The sequence below is a fragment of the Chlorocebus sabaeus genome, chromosome 18, assembly GCF_047675955.1.
Source record: "Chlorocebus sabaeus isolate Y175 chromosome 18, mChlSab1.0.hap1, whole genome shotgun sequence".
In the NCBI taxonomy this organism is placed as follows: Eukaryota; Metazoa; Chordata; class Mammalia; order Primates; family Cercopithecidae; genus Chlorocebus; species Chlorocebus sabaeus.
The window spans coordinates 10,355,760-10,371,128 of NC_132921.1; the positions used below are offsets into that span (position 1 = coordinate 10,355,760).

Genomic DNA, 15,369 nt, shown 5'->3' on the forward strand with positions numbered 1-15,369 from the left:
TGATACTTGTGTATGCTTCATGAAGTTCTCATGCTGTGTTTTTCAGCTCCATCAGGTCATTTATGTTCTTCTCTAAACTGGTTATTCTAGTTAGCAATTCCTCTAATCTTTTTCAAGGTTCGTAGCTTCCTTGCATTGAGTTAGAACATGCTCCTTTAGCTTGGAGGAGTTGGTTATTACCCACCTTCTGAAGCCTACTTCTGTCACTTTGTCAGATTCATTCTCCGTCCAGTTTTGTTCCCTTGCTGGTGAGGAGTTGTGATCCTTTGGAGGAGAAGAGTAAAATATTTTCTTTTCAACTATTGTTATTTTATTTTATTTTTATTTTTTTTCTTTTTTTTGAGACGGAGTCTCGCTGTGTCGCCCAGGCTGGAGTGCAGTGGCCAGATCTCAGCTCACTGCAAGCTCCGCCTCCCGGGTTTACGCCATTCTCCTGCCTCAGCCTCCCAAGTAGCAGGGACTACAGGTGCCCACCACCTCGCCCGGCTAGTTTTTTTTGTATGTTTTAGTAGAGACAGGGGTTTCACCGTGTTAGCCAGGATGGTCTCGATCTCCTGACCTTGTGATCCACCCGTCTTGGCGTCCCAAAGTGCTGGGATTACAGGCTTGAGCCACCGCACCCGGCCCCTAGTCATTTTTAAAAAAGATCAACCAGTATGATATTTGATTATCATTTTTATATAGTAGCTCATTCTATTGATATGTTTGTATTATAGTCTATAATTTATCATGAAAGCAGATCGGTTTTTCTGCCTGCCAAAATGTTAGCTATAATTGAGTAACTCATTAATATAACTAATTGTATACTTATTTTTGCACACTTGTCTTTAAATGAACGTGCCTTTTGTTGAATTCAGGCCAAAAAATGAGGCAACCTCAGTGTCTTTGACCCTTCTATGCCTGACATGAAAACAATGTTTTGAAGTTGTCCTCCTAAATACCACATGACGTAAAAGATTGGTTTTGCCATAGTCTAGTGATACCAACTTTGTGCATGCATTCTAATGGGAAAAGAGGCGGGTGTCTGACTAGTCCAAGGTAAGAATACAATGCAGTGTCTGGGACTGAACTTTTTAAAAATATATGTTCATTTTTAGAAAAAGTCATTACTATGCTTGCTGCCTGTCTGGAAAGTGAGAATCAAAATGCTCAGAGGATTGGAGCAGCTGCGCTTTGGGCTCTGATTTACAATTATCAGAAGGTCAGTTTTAAAAATCATTGTTCCACCTGGGGAGCAGACAACCAAGTATAACCCAGGTGTAAACTCTTAGAATACATCCAAAGGTGTCAAAAGAATTACAGCAAAAGAAAACAGACATAAAGTCAAAGACCCGTGTTCCCTCTGCTCATTCATACAATTAGTTAAACCATCAGTTGAAATCTTTTTATTTAATCATTTCCACAGAATGTCTCAGTTTAGAAGAGAATCTCTGAATTTTTTCCTCTTAATTTAAATTGATTTCCTGTATTATTGAAATTTTAGTATAGATTGTTTCTTCTAAAAGATGTATCAAGGGAAAACACATCTTAAAGTAAAACCGAGTAACAAAAGTTTTATCCAATTGTATAACTCCCGTTTCTCTGGCTCAGTTCTTGTAAGACTGCAGCACAAAGCCTGCTCTGAGAAAACAGCAGGCAACGTGGACATGTGTATTCCACTCTTTCTCTGGCCTTTGGACTTCTGTTTTATTGCAGACATCTCATTCCCAAGAGAAATACCCATAAATATCTAGTGATTAAATAGCCAAATGACAATAGGATAGACAACCATTCTAGAATGGTGTTCTCTCAACTGACTGTCTCTGCCTGGGCCAGTTTTCTCCTTGCTGGCCAGAGTCACATACACAGGACAGAGGCTGTTGCTGCATTCTCACCTGGGTATCCCCAGAGCTTAGCACAGGATTTGGCACTTTGTAGTCACTCCATAAATATTTGTTGGCCAACTGCTAATATTTGGTATACGTGATCAGAAATCTAAGGTTCGAGGGAATATGAAAAACTGAAACCAAGGTTGACTAGTTTAAAATAACAAATTGAGATTAGGGGAGAAGGAGTAAAAGAGAAAGGAAGAAAGAAAATGGGAATAGAGAAAGAATCAAGTTAGATAAGAGGATATGGGCAAGACTTCAGAATGTGCAAGGGGATTAGCTCAATAGGATGTATTATACTAAGATAGAATTCTCTAGTTATATTATTCTATTTCATAATATTCTGTCTAATACTCTAGTTAGCAATGGGCAGAATTAGTGTTTTGCTATCATGATCGATAACACATGGCAAGAAACCTAATTAATGGATTGTTCTGTATTATCTCTAGGCAAAAACAGCTTTGAAAAGTCCATCAGTAAAAAGAAGAGTGGATGAAGCATACTCCTTAGCAAAGAAAAGTAAGTTGCAATAAGAAAGAGATTATAGTTAAACTTGGAAGCTGTTAAGTGAATTTTCTGATTAATGAGATATTTGGACAGGCTACAGCAAAATGGCATTGTAAAATGTGCCAATATTCAGTATGTGCTTTAATTATATCATTTTAAAAAATAATAAAATAGATAGATGAAGGTTTAAGATGTGATCGTTTCTAAAAATGCATCTATGATCTTCATCTTATTTTTGTACTAAATTTTCTTTGCCAACAGTGACCGCTGTGCTGAAGTATGTTCTTAGTGATAAGAACTGGCCCAATTAGAATTAACTGTGAGCAGAAAACTTGGATCTAACATCAGGGAACTGGAGGACAGTCTTCTAAGAATTGATCCTATTACCCCTATATCCATGTTTCCCTGTGATGTGGTCACAATACTAGAGATGGCTTTCTTTTCAAAGCACATTATTCATTTTTAGCTACACCAAATTTCAGTGAGCATTATTCTCTGAACATTTTTTGTGCTAAAACACTGAACTGTGTCTTCCCTGTACTGTAATATATCTGTTTGTTATTTGTGTTTTTATAGTCTGATTTTTTTTTTTTTTTTTTTTTTTTAAGCAGGGGAGGTTTTAGTTTGTTTTAGCTGTGACCATGAATTTCTGGAGCTAGTGAATAATTGAGTTAAAGTTTGTGCTTTAGGAAGGATGGTACATAAAAAAGAGTAATGGCATTCATTTGGAATTATAGTTAATGGTATCCATTATGGGGGGTACTTTTTAAAAAATACTCTGGGTAAGCTATTAATTTAAAAAATGTATTAATTTTGTAACTTGTTTATTTTTTTAAAAATGCAAAATATTCTGGAATACTATTACATCAAGAACTTAAATAGAGCTTTAAATTATATATAAATCCTGTTCATATATATTTGTTTATGTGTGTGCCTGTAAGTATAGTACTAAGCTCCATAAACTAGTATTTCTGTACTCTTATTTTTCTATTTCAGCTTTTCCAAACTCAGAAGCAAACCCTCTGAATGCCTATTATTTGAAATGTCTTGAAAACCTTGTGCAGCTCCTTAACTCTTCCTGATTGCCATGAGATGCTACACCTTGAAGCTGATAGCCATCAACAGAGGAGCTCAAGTTGAAGCCAGCTGTGTGTAGCAGCTGTTACCTGAAGACGTGCTACCTCTCTACAAAGTGTTGATCCCCTTCTTTCCCATGAGAGAGAGAACTGGTGATACTCCAACACTGTCCGGTCATGGCAGCTCTCCAGAAGTAATAGCAGCTGACAGCTATCTGTGCCTTTTCCTTTCTGTTGAAAAGGCATATCAAGTTCTGGGAACATAAACATTTTTACCCTTTTCTATGCCATTTATTTTGTAAAAATCCTATTTAACAGTTATTTAATAAAATAATATTTTTAGAAACTAAAAATTGACTAATAATTGCTGCTTTCAGACTTTTATCAGTCTCATGAATATTAATTTTAAGAGTTGAAAGAAGACATTGTGTCCTGGTTTTTTCTCTCTTTTTTTTTAAAATTTTAACTGATGTAAAATTTGGCTCTGTCAGTACAAATCCTTATTTTCAAAACCTTCTGTTATCCAGAGCATCCACACTGGAAAGGGGCTATGTAGAAGTTAAGTGTGCATTATTTGTAAAGGGCTGTGTGGAAGTAAGTGTACATGATTTGTAAGTAGCTTTCTTAGGCAAGTTTTAGTGATGTTACCTTCTTTCTAGATGACTCTTATTACATTTATAATCTTCACCTTTGGCTTCTGCAAGGCTGTATAATAAAGAAGAACGAAATAGAATTGGGGCTATATAAGCCTGGGTTCAAATTTAGCTCAGCCCAAAATATTATGAAGAATAGAGTAAGACTGAAAAATGCAGAAGACGGCCGGGCGTGGTGGCTCACTCTTGTAATTTCAACTTTCTGGGAGACCGAGGTGGATGGATCACTTGAGGCCAGGAGTTTGAGACCAGCCTGGGCAACATGGCAAAATCCCATCTCTCCTAAAAATACAAAAATTAGCCATTCCTGGTCTTGAGTGTCTGTAATCCCAGCTACTCCAGTGGCTGAGGCACGAGAATCTCTTGAACCTGGGAGGCAGGGAGGTTGCAGTGAGCTGAGATCATGCCATTGCATTCTAGCCTGGGTGACAAAGCAAGACTCTGTCTCAAAAAAAAAAAAAAAAAAAAAAAAAAAAAAAAAAATGCAGGAGGAACAAGCTCTGTACTCTATTACATAATCTTACTTAACCTGTAGTTTTGAATTCAGCACTTAAACCAAAATCAAGTACTAATCACTTTCAGCAACTTTCCTAACACTTTTGAAAGTGAGAAAATTGTGTCTAAGAGAAATAAAAGGTGAAATATTAATATATATATGTTTGCATATACATATATGTCATATACATGTATATATATGCATTTAGGTTAATGTTTTCAGAAAAACTAAAAATCATATTTTAAGTGCTGTTAAATTGCTAACAGCAATAAAATAAGCAATGATGTTATTTAAGCTGGAAGTATGAGGACAAAATTTATGTTAAATGCAGAAATAGTAGAGTTAAGTTTGTAATGTCTGAGAATTACTGATTCAAGATCTGAAAACTAAGACTAGGAAGCTCAGAAGTTTCTGGGCCGCCCAAGTTAATGTGTAGTGGAAAACTCGCCAATTCTGAGAGCAGGCGTCTTGGGAATGATTTTTCCCTTTTCTCCCAGTGTCTTATATTCCTTGCCTTTTTTCTGGAATTCTCTAATCAGCCCTCACTGATAAATAAATGAATTTCTAACTTCCTTCATAACTCCTTTATAACTCCCCCTTCTATGTCCCAGGTACTGTTCTCGGAACTTTTATCATTTAATCTATCTTTTTCTAAAATACTACTAATGTCTTTTTGTGTTCCAGGTGAATAAGCAGAGGCACAGAGCGGTAAGTCATGTGCTCATTGACTATGGTTGGTTATCAGTGAAGTGGAGGTTGGAACCCAGGATAACTAAGAGTAAGTTTGGCTTTTCTTTATAAAGCATTTATTCTGCCCCTCTACCACCCCCTCCCCCACTGAAATATCTCCTTTTGTATTTGAATCTTATAGGTAAACACCATTTTTCAACAAAAATGTATTCGGGGAAATAATACTATGGTTCATTGATTGACTGATTCACGTATCAGAGTAGGCACTACCTCATCTTCTTGGAACCAGGAAGGGTGGTTGTAACTGATCATTTTCCCTAGCAGTTCACAGTAGTGCCAGAGGGAGATCTGTAGCCTAATAGTCAGAACCACCCAGAGATGTTACCTGCCAAAGCCCAGGGGGGACTGCAGACCCTGGAGAAAGGAGAGGGCCCAGGGCTTTAGGGGAACTTGCATTTGCCTCTCTTGGTGTCCAGGAATGTGAAGCTCAGGTACACGCTGTGGTCCAGAGCCTGGGGGTCAGTCCTTGCAACTGGGTCTCCTGGGATTGTGACCCATCAGCCAGTGGGGACCTTTCAGCAGGAGCCTTGAGGTGACTGGCCCACTGCTGTAGCAGCTGCCCTGCCTCTCGCTTGGGGACCAGCATCAGAATCCTCAAGTGTGTGCGCTGAAATGCAGATTCCTGGGCTCAGTGAGGCAGGCCTATGTCTACGAGAATTTTTAGCAAGCTCTCCAGGTTCTGCTCACCACAGTTTGAGAACCACTGATTAATCCCCATGATTACAGAAAACTGCCTAGAACACAAAAATTATTTCATGTAACTTAACTGCTGCCTGATGAAATCAGGTCTTGAATCTGTGTCTCTTGAATGCGAACCAAATGTTTTTTCTTTCACACATGTCCAAGTTTAAGCAAGGATCCAGAAAATAGGTGCAGGGGACTAGTTCGTACCTCATGGTGTCCAATTTCTCCATATCCTAGCATTTTTGGTGGGCTGAGTTACTGTGTGTGCTATGGAAGCACAAAACGGTAGTGCCACATCACACTTGAAGTGCAGACGTTGATGCTGAGGCTTCTGAACTGAAGACCTTGAGCAGTTTGAGGGAGGAGGCAGCCATTAGTTTTAAAAACAGGAAGCTAGTAGGAAAGTAGTGTTAGCAGACCTGGCTAGACCCTTTTTCCACTCTTCCTAAAAACATTCAGAAATGAATAGTTGAATGTACCTTTTTTTTTTTTTTTTTTTGGTGTTCTAGAAGAATGGAGAAAAAAAAAAAAATAGAATTTTGCCTATTTAACTCCAGATCACCAGTTTTCGTTTGTAGTGTTAAATAGACTCATCATCCGAGGTCATTTTGCATCATCAACCTTTGGGGCTGCACCTTGTGTATTCACCATTTGTTGAGGTTGCCAGAGCCCCAAGTCTGCTTCTTGACCCATGATGTTCCTTGGATTTGGCAGAGTGATGGGTAAGAGTAATGACTGGCATCCCTGCTTCTGCATTAAGATCTGCTTGCAGTTATCTCAGGGAAGGAGAGAGCATAATAGAGTGGTTGAGAGTAGAGGGCTCTTGAGTCCTGTGGACCAGGAATCAACCCTGGCCTCACCGCTGCAATTGTTGGAACCCTGGAACAGGCTCAAGGCTAACTGGGGACGAGGACACCTACCTTGTGCAGTTGGTGAGAGGACTGAGTGCTTAGCCTGGTTTATAGTTATCCTTTAGATGTTATCAGTGATTTATTATTCTTACAGAATTCTCAAAAACATCTATTTCAGCAAAAACTTTAAATCTTTTGTGTCCTTGCAAACTTTCTCCCCATCTGGTAGGGGATGTGCTGGAAAGTGAGTTGGGCTGTGAAAACTAAGGTTCCAGGTTCCAGCATCCCAAAAGGATTGTTGGTTCCTGGTGGAGTACACGTCCACAGTCCTGGGGTGACTGATTGCACAGACACTTGGCAAGGCGCCATTGAGAACCCGAGTCTCACAAAGCACTGCGTATGGGCATTATATACACCTGGGGTGGGCACATTTTGTTCTGCTTGTCGTGTTGTCTTGATTGAGTGTCGGTTGGTAAAATATTGCTCTTTTTCCATCTGACTTGTGTAAATGGAAGATTCAAAAAATTATAACCTTAGTAACCAAAACAAAATCTTAGCTTAAAAGAAATCCTTCAATTTGGGAGTAGCCATTTTTTTTCCTTCCCATTGATCATCATTGTCCAAAGACTAGGGGGCATGGATGATAAAATGCTATTGTTTTGGTGAATTAGGAAACTTAGTTTTGGGGAACATAGAGTTTATTCTTCCTAACTTAAAATTTCTCATAGGAAATTCATTATACAACTCAAGTTTCCTTATACAACTCAAATCCCGCACCTGGGTCTGTGTGGGACTTTGCTGGGCCTCAAGCCTCAGATGTACGAAAGACTATGCCAAGACCCCGGGATTCTGAGACTTGGCAGCAACACAGAAGGAGCTCAGTGTGATCCTACTTTAAATGTTTCTGACAATGTTCATTTTTGTATTTTGTTTGCTCCTTCCACATTGGAGGAATCTGCTTCAGAAAATAATAAATCTTTAGATCCATGTTTTACAAAATACCCATATGGTAACATTTGATCAATTTCTTTTTAACTAATTTTGCATGAAAGCTAAAAAAAAAAAAAAAAAAAAAAAAAAAAAAAGTGTTTTAGTACAGACTCCAAGGTAATGTTCTTTGACACATTTCTACTTTTCAGTGGCATCCTTACCTCACTTTGGCCTCTGCCTATGCTTGTGCCTTCGGAGTATCTGCACCCATTTGGGTTCTTCTGGGCAGTGATACTTGGTAGTCTGGTAGCAGATTGCTTGCAGTTCCGTGTAAATTCTGAAAACATTATTTCTTCAAACAGTTTATTGGAGCATTCTTTCTTTGGCTTACCATGGAAGTAAACAGATTATAAAATGGAAACTTACTGTTTTTAATTGTTTTCTGGTCATACTCGTAAAGATTGGATTGCAGAGAATCCGTTTATGGGTATAATACCTGGTTTAAAGTTATATTCTGTATCTGCTAGGAATAGCCACAATTTCATTGAGTAGAAACTCCAAAATAATAATGGCTTCAGTAAGAGAGGAGTTTCTTCTTCTTTTTACTGTTTTTATTGTTGTCCCAGGAAACGCACACATGGGCAGTCTTAGCTAACAGTGTCCTCAGGGACTCAAGTGCCTGCTTTTCTGCTCTGCCTTTGCACATTTCCTTTAGGAAGTTACCTCATGGACATCAGGAAGGAGAAAGGCTGGAAAAGGACTTCCTCAGCTGTGTTTCCCTTTAAGGAGCCTTCCCAAAAGACAGGTCCAATAATTAGAGCTCACATCTCAGACAGAAAAGCACATGGTCACTCAAAGCTTCGAGAGAGGCCAAGAATTATAGTTCCTTGTTTGGGTGCATCGCCAGATCCAGTAGCACAGGTCTCTGCTAATAGAGAAGGGGAGGAGGTGTTTGGTTCGGCAACCACCAGTGTCCACCAATGTTCTTGATTTGAGAGAAAACTGATATAATTAGGGGGGGATAAAGTATTATCTTCCCAAGTAAATAAGATTAGATGCTTATTGAATTTATTCAGCCTGCATTTAGACTTTGTGATTAGTTCTAGCTGCATTCAGAGCTAAAAATATTAGTGTCAGAGAAAGAAGTCAGATGCCTTTCCAGTGGAAAGCCAAATGCCCTCTGTGGAGTTTACGCCTATGAAATGCAGCCACCAGCTGTCAGGATCCACCTTCTCCTCAGGGAGAAATGAGGCTGGGAAGATAGAATGGGTGGTGTGAACAGATTGCCAGCATTTTCACAGACAGAATTTAAACCTGGCTAATTGAAAAATAAAATTAATGTTAACATTTTAAATATGTACCTTTAACACTTTAGGTATGTAAATATATGCATATATGTATCTAAATATATATTATATATGTATCTAAATATATGTATTTTATGTATGTAAATATATATTCCACAAACTTTTGATTAAGGGCTGAGGCCTGTTTTGAGTATAGTTCCCTTATTGGTGTTAATATTGTTATTTTTTAAAAATCATAGATTACACCTAATGCATTTGGACAATTTCCAGTTTCAGTTTCTGAAAGTGGTGCAAATACTAAGGCACATATTTAAAGCAACCCAAACTAATGTCTTCCAGATCTTTTTTTTTTCCTCTAAGACTTCTTCCAGATTGCTACCATGTTTTACTTTATTTTGTAGTTGACTTGCCACACCAGATTCAATAGCAATTTTTAACTCCTTGTTACCAATTCTTTGCAAAACATTCAACTTAGTTCTTTCGGTAACAATTATTCTTCTGATCACTTCTGTCATTAAAATTTCACCAAATTCTATAATTCCGGTAACAAGTCTTAAGTGATGTAAATGGGTTGGGAGCAAGCACAGCCAAATCTCCGTAAGCATGAAACTCACCTGGGGGAAGCCAGAGAGAGTGGCACTAATGCCCACCCCTTTTGTCCCTCCCCTGCTCATGTGCTCTGGCATCAGCCAGGATGTTTTACTGGGAGAATGGAGAGAATTCTTTAATCTGAGCAAATCTGTTCTGTGGTGACCAAGTGAAAGAGGCTATGCCATTCTATGACCTTTTGAGATTTCTTCAAACCTTGAACTTCCTTTTGTTTGATCTTGTGGTTACTCCTTTGCCTGGCTCCCTATTATTAGAACAAAGATTTCCCAAGGATATGTGTACTTGCCTGGAAGTTATTTTCAACTCACCTTGTACCCTAATGCCCTCTTCAGATTCTCTGGCTTGCTCATCCTTTGCCTGTTCTTCTCATACCTCTTCAATTCTTCAGCTTTCCTCACCCAGAGTGCACCTCCACCCACTTTCACATTTACATTTCTGCCTGTTGTAAAAGGCCAAAACGTCACCTCTCCCATGAAGCTGTGTCAGATTCCCCACCCAGGAAGAAATGGTTTACTCTGAGTTTCCACAGCTCTTTAGATTTTAGTTTTGTTGTTGTTTTAAATCTTCATGTCCCTTAGCCCTTTTGCCCTCATACTATATTGATTCTCATACATAGTTCCCATTATCTCCATAAAAACGTGACCTTTGATTGAGTTTGTAACTCCCCGCCTCTCATGACGCCTTGCACAAAGCAGGTGCTCAATTATATATCGAATGAATGAATATGACTTTATTAGACAAAGCCACAGAATTTCACAGTGTAAGTTAGGTTCAGAATTTATTGACTTTTTCAAAATTTGCAGAACCGTAAGTGTTTCTTTTATGGAATAGATTTCTGTTGAATAGATTACTGAAAAAAGTACAGCTTAAAACACTTAAAATTCTTAAACTATCTTTTAGTTCAATGAAGAAGGAAAAAACAATATTTTTGCTAGGATTTGAAAACACTAGCACCCACATGAAACAGATGCCAATCCAAACTTTAAGGATCTTTTTTTTTTTTTTTTTTTTTTAACTAGGAATCTTACTTGGTACATCCTTTTGGGGAATAGAGTGTGGGCATCAGCTTTTTGAAAACAACAGTAAATTCTGAAAAATGTGTAAGCTGCAATGCCAGCAGTATGGGAAAACAGAAGCAGGCAATTTGCATTACCCATGCTGTGTGAAAGGTGCAGATCAACAGATCACCTGTCAGCTTCCTTCCAGGCCCTGCTTCTTAGTGTGCAGCAGCAGGCACTGTAAGAACCTGACTTTGACTAAAATAAACATTGACAGTATTTTCTTTGCATGGAAAGAGAGGAGGGGGCAGCGGTAAAGGCTGAAAGGGAACGTAGTAACTCGCCTTAATGAAAACTGGTGAAAATGCATATTCTCTTGGTACCATCACAATAGGGAATAACATATCTCATTGTATCACTTTAAATCTTTCTTAGCAGCAGCTGCTATGTGGAAGAATGAGGATACTGCATCTCTCATTTGGTGATTCTGAGTTTTGACCCAAATTAAGAAGTTCTAAATACAAAGTATGATTCACAATTGGTAGATCCAACATGTATAGCATGAGCTAGGGATGATTTAAAGCCTTCAAATGGTTAGGGAAATAGGGCTAGTGCTGACCAAGATGCTGACCTATCAGGACTGCTGATCTTTCTCCCAAAATTTCCTTTAGGATGGAGACAGAATTGTAAGAAACCGACTGAGTCATGCGGGAACTATTGGAATGGCTGTGTTGGGGGTGGGGGATGTATCTTTCTTCAGGGGCCGTGGACAGCCCAGCAAGACCATGAGAGGGAAGACAGGTGTGAGGGGGGTAGTCGGTAGTGGGGGCTGTTCTTCTCCCATCCATTGCCTTGGGGAAAACATTGCCTGTCCCTGGCAGTTTGGATTTCTGGTCCAAGTATGCTCATGAACAAACTCTGGGCAGCAACACAGAACCTCTGTGCTTATGAGGAGCCGGGAACAAGTGTGGGTCTCCCTGATCTCATTAGGCTCTTCTGTTCCCTGCCACTTGAGGCCCCCACAGACCTAGGCACCACAGTCTCAATTCCTAATGCTTCTCAATGGGGGAGCAAAGGGTGAGGCCCTGACAGCAAAGGTGTTTTGGGAGTGGGGAGTGAGTGACTGACTGAAGCGTAGAACTAGTTATCCATTATAGGCTTATGCACCCCTTGATCTGTCTTGGACTCATACAAACTAAGGGCTGGCCTTCCACTGTATCTGCCTGATACTCCAGAGGAAAATGAACTTATCGGGCAAAATAACAGGACATTCGAGGAAAACAACATACTGAAAACAGGTTTTCAAAAAGAAGCAGAAGCATTAAAACAGATGAACCAAGAATTTAAAATCAGTCAAAGTCATTGAAAGAGATGAGGAAAGAAATTAAAAATATAAACCCCAAACAAGAAAACATGGAGAAGAGCAGAAAATATGTGCAACAAATATAAAAGTTGAAAGACTACAATAGGTAGAACTAATAATAGATACAATCGAGTTATGAATTAATGAATTAGAAAACAAGATTGAGGAATCTCTGAGAATTAGATGTATACTAAATAGAAATGATACTATAATAGTCCTAAGCCCCAGATTTGGGAAACAACCCAAATGCCTATCAAAAGAATGGATAAATAAATTGTAATGTATTTAAGCAATGAAATACTGTTCAACAATGAAAAATAAAATAGAAATACAACATTATGTATAAACATCAGAAACTGATCAAAAGAGGCTTGACATTAATAAAAGCTTATACATCATTTATATGAAGTTCAATAACAGGCAAAACTAATCTCTGGTGACAGAAGTCATGATAATGGTAACTTAGAGGTGGAGTATTGACCCAAAGGTACAGAGCAACCATATGTCTTCTATACCTCAATTTATAATGTTCTATGCCTTGATTCAGGTTATGGTGACACAGGTATGCATATGTAAAATGTCTTTAAAACTGTGCATGTTATATGTACATTATAGTTCAATAAGGTACTGAAAGAAAATTAACTAGATAATATCAACATGATGGACATTGGAAAGGGAAGAACAAAAGATGTAAGAAAATGTTACCTCGTTATTGAAGTGGGTTTTTAAGAAAAGATGAAAAAACGGACAAATTAAAAGAATAAATATGACGGAAGCATAAAACCATATCAGTAAAAGTAAATGGACTAAACTTATAAATGAAAGATAAACTTGATTTTATGAGTTTAGTCCATTTACTAAACTTATTTGAAAGACTGAGTTTTAAAATCTAAATATATATTATTTAGATTATTTGCGAGGGTGAAATGAAAGAGTGAAAACAAATAACGAAAATAAAACTGGTAAGTTACTTTCAACTGATACTAACATGAATAAAATTAACTTCAAGATTTTTTTGAAATGGAGATGAGAAAGATCACTATAATGATAAACGATTCAATTCACCAAGAAGATGTAACAATTTTAAACATGCATGCATCTCATAAAATAACCTCAAAGCATATGAAGCAAAAAGTGGTAGAAATACAAGGATGATTTGATAAACTTGCCATCACAGGTACTAGCTTTCTGCACATGCTCATAGGTTAAGCAGGTAAAAACTCAAAAAGGTTATAGAAAATCTAATACAATTGATAACCTTGATCTAATGGGTATATACAGAGTTCTGCAACTAAGATTTAGAGAAAACACATTTTTCCTTGATTCATATGAAGAATTTACAATTATCAAGTATTAGGCAACAGAGTCTCAATACATTTCAAAGAATAGGTCCATATAGGTGAAGAAGTCTTACCACTATGTGAGTAAGTTAACAATAAGATAGTATCTTCACATATTTGGAAATTAAAAGACACACTTCTAAATAACCCAAAAGTTAAAGCAGAAACCACAATGGAAATTTACTGCATGATAATGAAAACACCACACTTAAAGACCTGTGGGATGCAGTAAAAGTGAAAATGTTCTCCCTTTTTAAAATCTTCGTGGGAAATTTTTAGCTTTAAATCTGTATAAAAAAAGCCTCAATGAACTACATTATGTCTATTTTAAGAAGCTTGAAAAATAATGAAAGATTAAACCTAAATTAAGTTAAAGTGAGATAATGAAAAAAACAAGAGCTGAAGTCAATGAAATAGAACTAAAGACATAATATAGGAAATCAACAAAGCAAACAAAAAAAGGTTCAGTTATTTGGAAAAAAGAGCAGTAAGTAGTCAGATTTCTGCCAAAAATGATCAACTGAAAAAGCAAAAAGATACAAATAATACAATGAAGGTAAATGTGGACCTACATACATACAGAGATTAAAGAGATACTACTAGGATATTATCAACAATTCTATACTAGAATATTTGCAAGCATCAATGGATGAGTTCTTGGGAAAATATAATTTGCTACATATGACCTCAAAAATAATAAACTTCAATAGTCCTATAGCTATTAAAGAAATCGAAGTCGTGATTATAATCTTCCCATTAAAAACAAGACAGATTGTTTTTTGACATGGTTAGGCTTTGTGTGAATAGAGAGGGACACTTAGATTTTGTTTTCCAAAGATGGCCAGGACAGTATTTCCTATCCATTTACTTTTCTTAAAAAGTGACTTTGATACTTCCCCACTCCAGAGGAGGGGTCTGTAATTCTATGGCAAAGGTGATACGATATAATTTCCAAGGTTAGATGATAAAAGATGATGCGGCTTCCCACTGGTTCCCTTGGAACCAAGCCACCGTGTTGGGAGAAAGCCATGCAGCCACACGAGGAGGCCATGAGTTCTGCATGACAGTCATGGCTGAGTTTCAACCCCAGTCGTGAGTGAATGAGCAGATGACTTCAGCTCCCAGTCATTGAGTCACCCCAGCCTTCGTCTTCCCAGCTGAGGTCCCAGATGTCATGATGTCATGGTAAATGGAAAACCATTGCTGCTGGGCTTTTGCTCAATCATGGCCCACAAAATCATTGAGCATCATTTATGATTGCTCTTTTACATCATTAAATGTCAGGTCTTCCCAAATTGGTTGATAGATTTAAAACAATTCTAGTCAAAATGTCAACAGTATATTACTATAGAGTTTTATACAATTATTCTGAACGTTATATGAAAGAATAAATATCTGAGAATAGCCCAGACATTTTAGAAATGAATTTTGAAGAGCAGCGGTTTTAGAACTTAATATTAAATTATGGTAATTAAAACAGTCTGATATTGGGGCGGGGATAAGAAAAACATATATGGAAATTTAATATATGACTAAAATGGTATGCAATCAGTGGAGAAAGGAGAGACTACTTAATCAATAGGGTAAGAAAAAATGCTATTCATATGAGAAAGGATGAAATTGGATTCCTTCTTTACAACATATGCAAAAATCAGTTCAAAACGATTAAGGACATATATGTCAAAAACAAAATATTAACATTCTTATTAGAAAAATAAGTTTAGACCATGGGCTAGGAAAGATTTTTTCAACTAGATTTTAAAAAATGCATTGACTATAATAGACAAGATTGACAAATTTCAATACATAAAAATTAGGAACGTTGTTAATTGGAAAGTACCATAAAGAAATTTTTAGAAGTAAGTTATAAATTGGATGAAAATATCTGCAATATGTGTTACTGACAATGAATTAGTATCAACAATCTACAAAGAACT

General features: G+C 37.4%; 1 protein-coding gene across 4 annotated transcripts in view; it reads left to right on the forward strand.

Moving 5' to 3' along the window:
• The window catches only part of RTTN (rotatin), a 198,292-nt gene extending 193,715 nt beyond the window's left edge, over nt 1–4,577 (forward strand). For 3 of the 4 annotated variants that reach the window (XM_037987994.2, XM_037987993.2, XM_037987995.2), the window contains 3 exons: nt 1,098–1,201; nt 2,318–2,387; nt 3,372–3,787. In XM_037987994.2, the coding sequence (XP_037843922.2) occupies nt 1,098–1,201; nt 2,318–2,387; nt 3,372–3,457 (260 nt within the window). In that variant the 3' untranslated portion in view covers nt 3,458–3,787. Of the gene's footprint in view, nt 1–1,097; nt 1,202–2,317; nt 2,388–3,371 lie in introns of all 4 variants that reach the window. The other variant, XM_008013806.3, reaches the window with a different exon arrangement.
• The last annotated feature ends 10,792 nt before the right edge of the window (nt 4,578–15,369 follow it).